The sequence below is a fragment of the Cricetulus griseus genome, chromosome 4 (genome assembly GCF_003668045.3).
Source record: "Cricetulus griseus strain 17A/GY chromosome 4, alternate assembly CriGri-PICRH-1.0, whole genome shotgun sequence".
Lineage (NCBI taxonomy): Eukaryota > Metazoa > Chordata > Mammalia > Rodentia > Cricetidae > Cricetulus > Cricetulus griseus.
This window is the reverse complement of record NC_048597.1, coordinates 189,710,451-189,726,171: the sequence shown is the minus strand read 5'-3', so window position 1 is coordinate 189,726,171 and position 15,721 is coordinate 189,710,451. Positions and strand designations below refer to the sequence as shown.

The 15,721-nt window shown below is 39.9% G+C and overlaps 1 protein-coding gene across 2 annotated transcripts in view; it reads right to left on the bottom strand.

The window, feature by feature from the left end:
* The window catches only part of Cd109 (CD109 molecule), a 95,211-nt gene that overhangs the window by 17,471 nt on the left and 62,019 nt on the right, over positions 1-15,721 (bottom strand). For both annotated transcript variants that reach the window (XM_027411077.2, XM_027411078.2), the window contains 6 exons: positions 15,059-15,200; positions 14,299-14,416; positions 12,347-12,460; positions 8,924-9,142; positions 7,645-7,789; positions 6,339-6,515 (listed from right to left, as the gene is read on the bottom strand). In XM_027411077.2, the coding sequence (XP_027266878.1) occupies positions 6,339-6,515; positions 7,645-7,789; positions 8,924-9,142; positions 12,347-12,460; positions 14,299-14,416; positions 15,059-15,200 (915 nt within the window). The remainder of the gene's footprint in view (positions 1-6,338; positions 6,516-7,644; positions 7,790-8,923; positions 9,143-12,346; positions 12,461-14,298; positions 14,417-15,058; positions 15,201-15,721) is intronic.

The window sequence follows — 15,721 nt, the reverse complement described above, 5'->3', positions numbered from 1 at the left end:
CATTTCCTTCATGTTTTCACCAGAAGGATCTCAATGCTTGATCATTGTCCGCTGTGTCAGGAAAATGCTACCTATGGTGTCAGATCTAAAGCTTAAGGCCAAACAGAAAGTACAGGCGATTTCTGTCCCTTCGGCTGGCAAGAGAGAGGGAAAATGATAATCTAAGGCAGTGTCTCTTAAATGGCTTGGTCATTGACACCTTAGGGAAAACGATAAAACCAACTGGTCTGCTTCCAGACCAATTCCACACTTCAAATTTACACACACACACACACACACACACACAGTGGTTATAATGAAATGTTACTATATAATGAGGGTTGCTTCAGGGACAGCTCAGTCATAAAGTGGTCACCAGGCAAGCATGGGGACATGAGTTCAGATCCCAATCACCTACCCTAAAAGCTGGGCCTACACCTGCAACCCCAGAACTTAAGGCAGACACTGGAGAATACCTGCCATTTGCTGGTCAGTCCATGAGCTTCAAGTTCATTGAGAATCCAGTCTCAAAAAATAATAAGGTGAAGAAATGATTGGGGGGCACCTAACATCAGCCTCTGGACTCCACATGTTCAAGGGCATACATGTACCCACACACACAGTGTGCGCACACAAATAAACACACTGAAATAAAGTAAACTGGGGAGTGGTTAAGGCTCGTGCAGAGGATTCATGCTTCCAGATACATGATTTCTAATAAAGGGAGATTGGTTCATGTCTGCAAGGCCATGCACAGAGTTTGAAGTCCAATGTGAGAACTCATATGACAAGTCCATCGCTGAACAGTCTACCTCCCATGAAGGCCCAAGCTTTGCTCCCTCAGTTTGTCTACTAGGCCCCTGCCTCTGAACATCTGGATTAAGGTATAAGACAGAACATTATGTTTCACAGTGATGTTTGGAGCTGATAATAAAAGAAATATATACACATTTAAAGTTAAAGGCAAAATGTTTCTTATTTTTAAGAACAGAACATTAGGTTATAATGTTTATGTTTATACCTGAATTATTACTACTGAATAATTAATAGCAAATATTTATTTTGTGTTCACTAGATATAAAGAACTATGAGAAGCCCCTTACAAGTATTAACTTGGGTGAGTCTAACCCTAAGATGTGATGTCATTATTAACCTTTTGATGAGATACTATACATCAGGTTAAAGCTGAGATCAAGGCAAGGAAATTACTGCACAGGTGGCCACCGTCCAACATTCCCTACCAGTGTCAAAAGTCCTCATTCCCCCACTAAGGGCAGCTGGTCCAGAGGAAAACAGGAGCTGCAGCATCTTCAGTGGCAGAGTGGATTAATAAACAGATCCCAGACTTCCAGATCTGCTCCCATGGAAAAACACAAGGGAAGAAGTGCCTGGGAGAAGAGCTGGTTTAATTCTCCGACTCTTTGAGTCTCTTTTGAGACTCCCCTCCTCATTCTAAACTGGGCCATGCACACTTAGAGAACCCTTGACTGTTTGTCCTCCAAGCAACCCCCTATATCAGGCCTATTATTAGCAGAAAAAGATACTGATGACATAGCTATGATGTGTATTGTTAATATAACTATCTTTGACATATCTATGATATTTATTGTTAATATAACTATCTTTGACATAGCTATGATGTTTATTGTTAATATAACTATCTTTGACATAGCTATGATGTTTATTGTTAATATAACTATCTTTATCCCACTGTATTACCAAAATTGGAGACTTTTCTTCATGATAGATGAGCAAGTCAAAAGCTTGGTTTTCTCCAGAAGTTTACCAAGAAATAAGAGCATCACATTCAAGTTCACTGTCTTACTCATAGCTCTTTTGTTTGGAAAATAATAATATAATCAGAATTACCAGACATCTCTGAAAATTAAAATATACAAGTCACAAAGCTGTTGGGATAACAGTCTATAAACTGCTATTTACAATGAGCTGGATAAGATGCAAACTTTCCTGGATCCTGCCTTTTCTTTGGACTAATCATGGATGTAAAGTAGTTACAACTTCACAAACTAAAGGTGAAAGCACTGCTTACAGAAACAAATAAAAAAGAACACCCCAGGGCTGGGGTGGAGCTCAGCAGTATAGTGCTTTCCCAAGCTCAGGGTTCAGTTCTGAGAGGAAGACAGAGAATATTTTAACAGAGAAAAACTTGTGTTTTCAACTAGAATCGGAGTCTCACATGAAAAACAAACAGCAGGCATTGTGATTTAAATATCTGAAGACGTGGATGATGGAGCTGATTCAACAGATAAAGGCACTTGCTGCCAAGCCTGAGGATGTGAGTTCAATTCCCAATACCCACATCAGGAAGATGAAACCCAATCCCCAAAAGTCATCCTCTGAACTCTACACACACACACACACCCACACCTACACAACCGCATACATAAAATACAAATAAATGTAATAAAAAAAATTAAATATCTGAGGAAAATAAGAGGTTTAACCCTTCAATTACCAAACAGGTTCAGGATTTCCTGTCCTTGCCAGAAACAGTTTCATTTGACACTTCTACTTTCTTTTCTTGACAGCAAAATCTTTTGTTTTTCCTTTTAATTGTTTCAGTCTTTTAAGTGACAGCTATCCTACTCAGCAACTGCCACTCTACCGTTTTCAGCAGCGGCTAGACCGAAAGAGCTGAAGCCTGAGGTAAATCTCTTCCCTCAGCCACCGACTCTTTCAAAGTTACTAAGAAAACTTACTTGAATCTCTGTCCCGATAAATAACTCAAGATTCAAAGGTTGAGGTAGGAATAGCAAGTAGCTCACCTCTTCGCGTCTCCCAAGAAGTTCTCATGCTCGCTCTCACCACTCATTATAAACCCTTCTCCACCTGGCTCCTCCCTACAACTTCCAGTTAGCTAGCTGCTGACCAGCCTCCTGACCGCAAGTGAATTTTGTTTAATCAAACACATCTTTGTATCATTAAACAAATGTTCCAGAACATAAACAAAAGTGACATACCTTAAAATAATATTCTACAGCAAAAATTATTTCATACAATGATATAGCTGTTGGTTGGTTACAGGACCCCTGGCCCACCAAGACTTAAATAAGACAATGTGCTGTTCCCACGTGACATTTAAACAATCATTATTCACATAAAAACTCCATTAATATCTTAAAAAATAAAAACTACATTATATTTACAAGACTTATAGTCTGTAAAGTGCGACTCTGATGTCACAATGAAGGGTGATGTCAGGAAACATTTACCCTCCGTTTCAAATGTGATCTGCGGGGCAAGCCAGAAACACAGGTCCCACTTCTGCCTGGTAAGAACATGCCAAGGCTAGGTAGAATGATGAGTGTTTACAGGTAATCACTGCACTATGGAAGTACTTCAGAACACTCCTAACCCTGACCTCCAGACTAGAAGGATGAATTTAAAAGTCCAAGAAGTTGACAGTGATCATTCATCCACCCACTCAGGTCTCACTGAGGTGCCCACGTGGTGATACAGTGAGGAAAGGATTAGACATACCACTGAAGGTTATATCTGTATATTAATACAGATAATGATTAGGATAGTTTCAAATGGTGTTAAATGAAGAATATAAAATGGAGTAATATAGTCTTAGGAGAACGCTGAAACAAGCACCCAAAATGATAGTGTCTCTGGGGTCTTGATAGAGTTCCTATTCTCTGCCAGCTAAAGAATTAAAAGGCAGGAAAAATCTGAAGCAGCAAGAGAGAAATCTCAAACACCTTAGATAGAATCAAAAGTCAAAGAAGGATTTTACTAGGGCGAGGAAACACACATGCAGCAGGCACACAGAAAAAGAGACCCTCTACAGTGGAGGAGCTGGAAACTCCAGTCTCTCCCCAGGACTGTGGGTTCAAAGCTTCTCACTTAGGGTTGGTCAGTTTGCAGACAGATAGGATGGTTGATTGGCCCAGAGGTGTTGTGTGGCACATCTTGAGCAGGCCCTGCTGGTAGAAGACAAAAGCCCACAAAATCTTTCATAATTTTTGTTTTGTTTTGCTTTGTTTCTACGCCCCCACCCCTTAGTTTTTTGGGTTTTGGTTTTTGGTTTTTTTTGTTTTGTTTTGTTTTGTTTTAGACAGGGTTTCTCTTTGTAGCTTTGGAGCCTGTCCTGGAACTAGCTTTGTAGACCAGGCTGGCCTTGAACTCACAGAAATCTACCTTCCTCTGCCTCCTGAGTGGTGGGATTAAAGGAATGTGCCAGCAGCCAAGGCTTTTGTTTCAAGCTGCTAGGCTTTTGTCTTGAATCAGGAGGGTGAGGTAGAAGCCCAACATCTTGAAAATTGGCACCTTTATTACCTAGCCTTGGCCCCTCCTCCTATCTTTCTGCTTAACTGGGAGTCTCTAACTCCTGGTCTCTCAATACCATGTAAGTACTTTTATTATTTCATCTTACAGGTGGAGGAACCTGCAACTCTTGAGTGGCTGAGGAAACAGACCCAAGATAGTGCCCATGGCTAGTGTCTTAACCACTTTCTCCCATGACACCAATAAAGGTTAACATGTGGAGGACTTCTTGGCACTTGGAGACCTAAGTTTTTTCTCCCTCTGGTTGATACACACTTCTAGAAACCAATAAGCATCAGAGGAGAGCCCCAGAGGGCTACTTGGAACCTTGTTTCCAGGATGGGGATCAAACCCAGGGCCCCGATCATGCTAGGCAAAAAACAAACCATGAGCTTTATCGCCAGCTGGCTTTGAAAGCTGGTTTGATAACAACCCAGCCAGTTTGTCTTTGGAAAAGAGCAAGGACTAGGGCTTGAGCTGTCAGAACCCTAAGCAAAGTGTCACAAGGACAAGCCAAGTCACCTCCAAGGATGAATAGTTCTTTAAGTGGTTCAACCCATTCAAATAGAATTTACATTACTGGAGCAATGGCCCCACAGTTAAGAGCACTTGCGGCTCTTCCAGAGGAACCTATCCACTTGGTATGTTACTACCATCTGTAACCCCAGGCCCACGGGATCTAACATCTTCTGGCCTCTGCAAGCACCAGGCACATATGTGGTGCACAGACATGCATGCATACAAAACTCTCATATGTATATAATAAAAATTAAAAGTTTAAGCATTCAAAATATTTGATCAGCAAAAATTACAGTTCACAAGACAATACATAAACATGAATCATATGGCATTTTATGAGCTATTTTGCTTTATTAAAATATAACAATGAATTCATATCAAATTATAAAATGCCAATCTAATCTGTATGTACTATCTAGTTGAAACCAGAGAAACTAATAAATCTCAGTACAAACTGAAATCTTGTTCTCAGAAAGTACAGAGTTAAGTTTTAACACTCCTCTACAGCTTTTATTCATCTTCTTACTATGACCATTAAGCCAAGATGTAAAAATCAACATGCCATGGTTTAACACAGACAGCACTTGATACCCCTTCTTAAATCTAATCATAATAGAATTTTCAAAAATAACAGTTCCTGTGTATATACATTTAAAATATAAATGCCCTACACACACATTAAAAGAATAATTTTTTGGTTCTTTAGTTTAGTTTGGTTTTCAAGACAGGGTTTCGTGCAGCTTTGGAGCCTATCCTGGAATGTGCTCTGTAGACCAGGCTGGCCTTGAACTCACAGAGATTCACCTGCCTCTGCCTCCAGAGTGCTGGGATTAAAGGCGTATGCCACCATCTCCCAACTAAAAGAATAGCATTTTTAAATCAACATCTCTATATGAAAAGTAGCAAGTGCTAGATTTCGAATAACCTCCTTTTATCAGCTGCTGGGTTGCAGAGCCAGCCAGAATGTCAGCATCATATATGCTCCTAATAGAAGGAAAGCATACCTCTCCCCACCTCACATGAGAACTCAGGTTTCACTCAGCTAGATCCCAAACTCTGATGCCCCTCAATTTTTCTTTGTGTGACCCTTGGTTCCCACTCGGTCCTACCTGGACTGACATAGCTCACACTGGTGTGATCTCACTCAACCCAGGTTAACCACAGCTGTGCCGTCATCACAGCTCATTGAGTCACATCTTCCATTTTCAGAGGTGCAACCACCTACTCTGTACACACTGTTCTAACCTGAAACTAACCTGAGCTACTTAAGACTCTGTCTCCAGAAAAAACAGAGAATAAATGACCACAAATGAGCATTCATTCCTTGTTGGTTCCTAAAGAGTTTGAAATTAGCAGCAGCTAAAGAACAATTGGCTTCAGGAAGACAAGAGGAACCTCCCACTGCCTGACCTTCAGCACATCAGTACCATCTAGTGCCACCAACCACATACAGATACAACTCCCATCTGTTCTGAAACATGGCGCACAGAGACCCTGACTCATAAAACACAAACTTTTTTAACAACTAAAAGTATACATCTAATGCTTACCTTGCCTCAAAAATGAAAGGGCTTTTTCTTTTAAATTATCTGTCAGCTGTTTCTGTTTAGTCAAATAATCCAAAATGTAAATATTTGGAGCAAAATTTATCATGTTCTGTTCACCACAACCATAAGGCATCCGTATCAATGAGCCCAGGCCATTGATGGAAGGACCAAGAATGTCTCCTGAAAGCACAAAACATTCAGTTCAGTGGGGAATGCTCACTCACTCTGACCTGCTGGCATAGGTAGTCTCAGCTCAGCACAGGTATCGATCATAGAAGCAAGTGGGGCAGAGAAGACACAACCAAAGTAAGAACAATGCCATAGAACTTAACTTATAGATTATGTGATGAGTCGGGATGCTTCTGCCTAAATAATGATAGGGTATAAACTAAGTGTTCCTTTAAATCAAAATGGCAGGAATTGACATTTAATTCTGAAGGAGACTCGGGTACACTGGAAAAGCTATGTTTAATTTAAAAGCATTTTAGATTAAGGTAACTAGAAGTAACGTTCCTACTGTGAAGGTTGCCCAGAAAAGTGGTCTAGGCAAGGGCTCTCAAGTCTTGCTTACCAGACTCCCTGGTGAGAAGTTCTCAAACTATACTTGTCCTGACCATAGACTAAGAAATTCTAATTTAGCAGGTCTAGAGAAAAGCCCAGATATTTGTGTTTTAAAACATTTTATGTAAGATTAGGATCCTCAGCAGTAGTCAAGAGTCACAGAGTCCAGGAGCTCTGCTGTAAAAGACACTCCTCCCTCTAGCCATAGTGCTTGTAGCCTTGCTACTTGGTGTATCTATACCCCAGAAGCACTGCCATCACCTCAGAAATTCAGAGAGTCAAGCCAGGCATGATGAAACATCCCATGAATCCAAGCAAAGAAGCTGGGATGCATGGCTCTGGATGTCAAGGCTAGCCTGGGCTGCATACCAAGACCTTATCTCATAAAACAAAGCCAGTTATATAGTTCAGGAGTAAAGTACTTGTCTGGCATGCATAAAACCCAGTGTTTCATCTTGAGAAAAAGGAAGGAAGTTTAAGTGACAGGGGAGGAGGAAGAAAGGAGGGAAGAGGTAGCAAGTTCAGACCCTCCCCAGACATACTAAACCAGGGTTCTTTGTCAAGGAAGACCTCCACGTGTGTGCTGCATGTTAAAAAGCACTGATCTAAGTCACAGCAGTTGACACCAACTAAAACCTTCCACAATCTCTTCCCACAAGGACTAAGTAAGACAATATATCTATAAATAGATGAAAATATATTAGCACATGCACATCAGCCAGAGCATGGTGACACACACTACTCTTACCAATTGCTGTGATCTGAACTCTTTCACTGCCTTTGACCGTGTCTGGAGGAAATGAGAAATTCAAAGTTTTCTGCATAATTTGTGCTTGGTTTTCGGTCAGATCCAGTAAGACAGACTGTGAATATGACTTCTCTATTCCTTCAGCCTGTGGGGAAAGGAACACAGCATGGTGACTGCTTATCTGTTCATGGAGAACTGTGTGCAGGTAGGAAGACAAACACCTAGCACTCTGTGGATGCAGTTACACAAGTACGTACCTACTTACCGTTTCTTGTGTCTGACTTCAAATGAGTTAAGCATGTGCTTTCTAGTTAAATTGAGAAAGCATTTCATGGAACTGGAATGGAAGTGGAAATGATAAGGGGAAAATGTGACAAAAAAAAACACTGGGGAGTGGATTCATCTGCTGTTATCCAAACAGAGGCACTAAACAAACTTAACTGAAATCAGTTTAACCAGACAGAGATTGAAATCCAAGGTAATTCCGCCCCAGAACAAGAGTGGTTCTCTATGCTGGGCTGTGCTTTGTGTACAATGTCCTCTCAAAACAGTCTCCAAAATCTACTTGGAGAAGTTCCAAAATGCCCACTCTACCCTATCAACCTGACCATGATCCAATAGGATCCCAATACAACACAGTTTATGGGTGTAAATGACTACTTAAAAATGCTTGACCAGGGCCAGGCATTGGTGGCTCACACCTTTAATCCCAGCACTCAGGAGGCAGAGGCAGGAGGATCTCTGTGAGTTTGAGGCCAGCCTGGTCTCCAGAGCGAGTGCCAGGATAGGCTCCAAAGCTACACAGAGAAACCCTGTCTCAAAAAAAAAAAAAAAAAAAAAAAAAAACTTGACCAGGGCTGGGCTGGAGAGATGGCTCAGCAGTTAAGAACTAACTGTTCTTCCAGAAGTCCTGAGTTCAATTCCCAGCAACCACATGGTGGCTCACAACCACCTTGAATGAGATCTAGTGTCCTCTGCTGGCGTGCAGACAGAAGACTGTATACATAATAAATAAATAAAATCTTAAAAAAAAAATACTTGACCATCCTAATAATAGTCATGCTTCTACTCAGATTTAAAGAGGAAAATGGCAATATCTTTAAAGCATACATGTGTTATATTTTACCAACAGATGAGAAAACAACTAGGCATTACCAAAAGGGTGGAGGAGAGGACATTTAAGATTACCAACAAATTTGACACACAAATACCATCTCCCATTTGCTTTTCAATTCCATGTTGTGTTTCCACTGTATCCATCTATACCCCAAATATTTACCTTTACTAAAATCTTTCGGGTGATCACATCAGTAGCAGTGGATGAGGCAGCTTTCACTGTGATGGGAATTTCCCCCAACTGTGTTGGTTTGATGGGGAAAAGCAGAGTAACGCCATCCTCACTGGGAACCAGAGCGGTCTGCTGGTACGTGGTGTCATTGGCATCATTTGAAGACATTATAATGCCAGAGGTGTCATTTTCCTCAATGAGCACTATAACCTAGGAGGGAAATTACAAAACCCAAAGTTTTGTATTAAAAAAAAAAAATGCTTCTCTGCAGAGCGTCTGTCACTGTTTTAAGTGCTGTTACAAGTATGAGACTCAAAACAGGAGAAAACTGAGACCAAGATTAGGAAAAAACAGAAAGGAAAACAGAGAAAACTGGATTTATTGTATGCATTCCCCTTCTACCTCAAGACACATCTGGGGAAAGGCATTCTTAGGCTTCATTTCCAGTCCTTTAAATAACCTGTTACACAAGACCCTGAAGTGGTAGACTATCCACAAAAAGGCCATTGCAAATATTAGTTTCACCACCTCTTGATTTAACTGTGACATTCCAGGAGATACAGGTCCCATTAGGGAAGCATGAGACAAATAGGTTGAAATATTGTTTTAGCTACTGAGAGTCTCTGCAAAAATTATTCAATGAAAGGTATGGTTAATACATAAGTCCTAAAGCCTTTCTTTTCTTTTCTTTCTTTCTTTTTTTTTTTTTTTTGAGACAAGGTTTTTCTATGTAGCCCTGGTTTTCCTGGTTTTCCTGGTTTTCCTGGTTTTCCTGGTTTTCCTGGTTTTCATGGAACTTGCTCTGTAGACTCAGAAATCCAAATGCCTCTGCCTCCTGAGTACTAGGATGAAAGGCATTCGATACCACTGCTCTAAAGCATATCTGATTACAAAGTTTTATTACAATGACAAAACTTTCTATTCTCCTTAAATAGTATTTTTCCAGGCTTGAAATCACTTTGTAAACCTGGAATTCATTACGAAGGCCAGGCTAGCCTCAAACTTGCAGCAATCCTCCTGACTCTGCCTCTCAAATATGATCATGATTCTCATAAAATAGGTAAGGAAACTCTAATCATGTTATTAAGTTATCTGCTAATGATTGGCAGACTGGATATTAGGCTTTCTCTAAATCTGTTCATTATTATACTATAACATTCTGACCACATTAGAAAGCACTATGGTGGGATGCCATGCTCAGTGGCAGTAGGACCATCATATAAACCTGGTACATGAGCTACTTTATTAGACCCCACTCCCTATGGTGGGATGTCATGCTCAGCCTTAATGAATGGAAGAGGGACTTGGCCCTGCCCCAACCTATTGTGCCAGATTTTGTGACTCCTTATGGGAGCCCTTACCCATGAGGAGGAGTAGATGGGATGGGGGGGTGGACTGAGGAAGGAAAGGCAGGAGGAAGAGTGAGAGAGAGAACTGTGGTTGGAATATAAAATGAAATTTAAAAGAATAAATTATTTTTAAAAAGCACAGTTAGAAAACAAAAAGCTGGAGCTGAGAGAAATAGCTCAGTAGTAGACCTGTGCCCATTCAATCTGCAACACACACACACACAAAAAAAAAGTAAACATTTTGATTTACTATGCAGATGTGCATACTTAAAGATAGTACGGCATTTCAGACAATAAAGCTAATAGCATATGCCTAATTACTCCAGGACAGAAAACCAAACCATTTGGCTAAGGCAACTATAAGTGCAGCAAGAACCGTAGATGTAGATAAGTCCTAAGCCCTGCCTTCCAGCAAACTGCCTAAGGAGACACAGGAACATGACTCACAAAATAAATCCCTGAACACATAATACACTTTATAACCACGGAAACAAACATAACAGAGTGGGTGAAGTTTCTCAGGAAAGGAATCCTGTCTGCCATCTGTCTCAGAGAGAATAAATTCTTACCAACTGCAGCAGGTACAGAACGGTAATAAGAAGAGAAAACGCATTCTGCATACAGAAGACCAGGAGGAAATGCAGGGGAGGTGGGAGAGAGAAAGACCAAAAGGAAGTTCCTGGGCTCAATGGAAGGATCTGTACTGGAAAACTAAGATAATATGCAAAGATCCTAGTGATAGACCCAGACATTAATATTAGCAGAAGAAATCAGTAACATACATATATTTTCAATCTCCCATCAAAGTACAAAATTCGTGGAGGAGTGTCAAGCATGTGATAGCTCCCTAAAAGTCACTGGTCAGGGAGGCCCCAAAGAACCCCAGAAAAATACAGGTTATAGTCATTGTCTTGGTAAGACCCTATTGCTGAAGATACCACACACTTTAGTTATCCTTCAAAGAAAATCATGCTACAACTAAACCAGAAACTTCCTCCTTGTTAGCTAACCCTCATAATGCCAAAAGTTGCTATATAGGTAACTTAGGGAGAAAAATTATCAATGACATTACTGTGGTGGTGAAAAGAAAATGACCCCCATAGGCTCATAGGGAGTGACACTACTAGGGGGTGTGGCCTTGTTGGAGGAAGTGCATCAATGTGCTGGTGGGCTTTGAGGAGTCATATGCTCAAGCTACACCCTGTGTGGCTTGCAGTCTCCTGCTGTTACCTGCAGACCAACTCCCAGCTCCTTCTCCAGCACCATGTCAGCCTACACACTGCCATGTTTCCCACCATGACGATAATGGACTAAACCTCTGAAACTGTAGGCCAGTTCCAATTAAATGTTTTCCTTTGTAAGAGCTGCCCTAACTAAAATAATTGCCCATATGTGGGTCTTGTACGCTATAATACCAATCTGTCAGGCAAGATATGCCCATTGATGCACTAGTGGAATGACAACTATGGCTGTAACCAACTGCCTTCTGATTATTCCTAAGGCCTACTCTATCTATGTTTATACCCATAGATTAGTGCTGTTCTCAGCCTTGGCCGATGCAATGAGCAGAAGTTAATGCCAAGACTTGGCCAACAACACTCAGTTATGGCTGGGTAAGGTACTCTCAGGATCCAGCCTATCCTTGAGGAGCTGCTGGAAGTTCTAATGACTATGGAAGTCCCTGTCTTCAGTGGTGTCGAAACCAGAAAGCTGCCTATACTGTAGTGAACAGCTCCACACACATGCTCATGTGGGTGGCCCTTGTTAAAAGCAAGTGAGTCACAATACAAAACCAAAAGAAAGTTGGAGGAGAAGTTGACTAGAATGTGTCATATGCAGGTATGAAGTTATCAAAGAGTAAATTAAATTTTTCTAAAAGTGTCAATTACCAAGTTAAAAGGATAAAAACCAATAAAAACATATAAAAGCCAAAAACAGTTGTTTTTTTATTAAAAAAAAAAAAAAGCTCAGAGACCCTGATTCTCAAGTACCATGCAACCAATTGATCCTCCATCCACTGTTTTGTCTCAAAGTGTAAATAATCACAAAACCTTGGGCACATTACCTTAGTGGTACTTTCCAAATAATTGAATATGATCACTTCCAAAGCAAATTCTTCACCTCTGATAATAGAGTAGGGAAGATTCAAGTCAATGAAAAACGGTTTGAAGACTTGCAGCTAGAAAAAACACAATGAATACATGTTTTAATTCAGACACAAATGCTTCACTGACATACAGTTAGGAGCAATATCCACAGAACTTGTACCGCCTATAACACCAAGTAACAACTTACACCAAATAAAGACTTGACTGTTACTTAGCATAGTAACCACTGTACTGCATTAAGGACCCAGCAGAGATCAAGTACTCCATAAATTATTCATGCAATAATTATACCCCTATAAGGGTGTTTCATTCCATTTTTATTTATTAAGAAATGGCATTCAGAAATCTCTGAGACTACTACAGGCTCATATAGTACCTACAAGGGAAGGTACCAGAGCCATATCCCATTCTCTATGATACCAAAACAAGTTGCCCCTCTGTTATCCAGTCTGTATTGACTCCATAATAACTTCAAAAGTTAACCCTCCAATCCAACAGTTCCTGCTTGAGACTCACCTGGGGAAATCTCAATGTGACCCACCCAGTAATGTTCTGCTTACTGTGTTCTCACATGTACACAGACACACCTATCTGCTTCTTGGTGACTCAACTCTGAAACTGTTACCAAGACCTACAGGAGAGGCCAAGCCCCACTCCCCTACCTGAAATTGAATGGGGTTACTTTAAGCCAGTGGTCTCAACAACAGAAGTCCCTCTAGAAGGTATGTCCAACCCATGCCCTTGTGGGCCACATGCAGGCAAAGCCAACACAAATGTGGACCAATACAATTTAAACATAGAAGGTTTTATTGAGATGTTTATTTTTTGAAATTTTGTTGCATATTTCTTAATTCTGAACTTTGTAAATGCCAAGACCATCTCACAAATTTCAAAAGGTTGAGCATACTGCCAGACTTAGGTGGACATTTGTACACTGAACATTTTAAATTGTCACAGTGATTGAAGGACACTAGTGGCACTTTGTGGAATGAAGATCTACAATAAAATACTTAGGATTGTCCCAAACAATGAACAACTACTGTCATATATTCCTCATGATTCTTGACTTATCTGCCAAACTTAGCATATGGTTTGTTAATTGGAATATAGAAACATAATTGGTTGCTTGGTGCATTTGACTCTACAGATCATATAATTGAAGGTGCCAAGTAAATGTTTTTATAGATATTGAATATTTGCTCAGATATTCATGTAAATAAAGAATCTGTTTAAACAACCTGAGCTTCCACCACAGTTCCATATACAAACCCAAAGCACTTTGAATTCTACAACTTTCACTTAAGAATGGTATGGAGGCAACACAAAATATCTGTTATACAGGCTTTCAGGTATAATTGGAGTGATGCCTATTGGGCTAAGGATATTCATGATCCTCATATTCCCAAGCATAAACATGAAGGACTGTCTACTAGGAGACGCTCTGAGAAGCTGTGCTCATCTTTAAAGTGACCTGGCCTTTGGAAGTTATTACACCAGGTCAATAATAAGCTTTTTAACCAAATAGGGGCTGGGGAAATAGATCACAGGTTAAGAACACTTGCTGTTCTTAGGGAGAGATGGCTCAGTGGTTAAAAGCATTGCAGCATTGCCTGCTATCCCAGAGGACCCAGGTTTAATTCCCAGCACCCACATGGCAGTCACACCTGTCTGCAACTTCAGTTCCATGCGATTCGACACCCTTGCACAGACATATATGCAGGCAAAACACCAATGCACATGAAATAAAAGTAAATAAAATTATAGATAATAATAACTTTCTCAAAGATGGTAACGTAGATAAAAGCAGAAAGGTAAAGGTACAGAAAACTGTGATAAATAAAGCAATGGATAGTGAATTTTTTTCTAAGCCTCATTTCATTAGATTGGAGAGACCCTCCTCTGTAAATACCTCTGCTGGAGCAGTTGTTAACCCAAGACCCAAGTCTTTCGAGATCACAAAAGCAGAAGCCACCCAGGAAGTGATGGAATCGGGTACAGTAACTTCAAAGTCTTGGTAAACCTTGGATCTGAAGTCAAGACAAATGCAGAAATTACAAAACCAAGATTTCACATAATTCCAAATAAGTCAACATAACTAACAATTTTGGAAGAATTTTAATTTTCATATTTATATCAGTTATATATCCTAGTTTAAAATCACATAGCATCTCAATTTCTCAAGAAATACTTTATAGCATCATACTTTGTGTGCTTCAACAAAATCTTTCTACAAACTTCATACCTTCTAAATTGATTACTATATTTTCACAAACTTTTATTTAAATACAAGTTTTTAAGCTTTACTCCAATATTCCTCTCTCAATTTACAGATAACTTCCTGGGTGTTTGTTTTTGTTTGAATTCTTATCAGTTCTGTTATGGATTTTCTTCCAACACAAACCAGGAGACTTCAAGGAAGTTTAATTCACCTTTCATCTACAAAGCCCCACTCTGTCCTTGCTAAAACTTTATGGCCATGATCTGCATGTGACTCAACCAAACACCACAGTTAGATTCAATCAACATCACTGAAACCCCAAACTCCTTAATCTACTTAGTTCATCAACACACAAAATTTATGCTTCAAATACATTAGAAAGTGGGCAAGTATTCCCCAAAATATACACTAAGCAAAACATAAATGGACAAAGAACTTTACAAATCTTTACCCCATGTAGGAGTCTAGCCAAATCCATGTTTCTGGAAAATGTTTCCTGACATGTGGGTTGCTAACCAAAGAAAAGTCTTGAAAACCAATCCAGTTCCCCTCATTTTCCTCCGCAGACCGATCAAAATATTCTGCAGTATCATCTGCAACAAACATTGACGATGGTGAGGAAGGAAAAGGCACTGGAGAGAAATTATTGCAAGCTTGGCTCCCAGAACCCACTACCTAGAAGGGTTAGGGTTAGGGCTAGGGTTAGGGTTAGGGTGTAGAATTTATCTTGTTCAACTCTCTCATTCTCTGAAGAAGCTTGAGCAACAGACAAGTCAGATGACGTGCCAAAACACATGGACAGTGACCTCAGAACTAAAAAATATTTTTTCAGTATACTCTGTCCCAATGTCAATAACTGAAAACTTAAAGAGTTTAGTTGCCTATTTTCAAGTTAAATTATTAAAATACATCACTTTTTAAACCCACCTGATTTTTATACTCTCCTTCTTTGAAAGCTCATTGTGTCAGCCTAAGACACTATAGTTAGTTCATTTGTTGGATTTTACAACTAAAAAAAAAAAATGTGGCTATATAGACTTTGGGTCATCTATCTCTGTTTTTCAATTTTCTATAAATCTAATTATTTCAAAATCTGAGCTGAGCATGGTGGTAC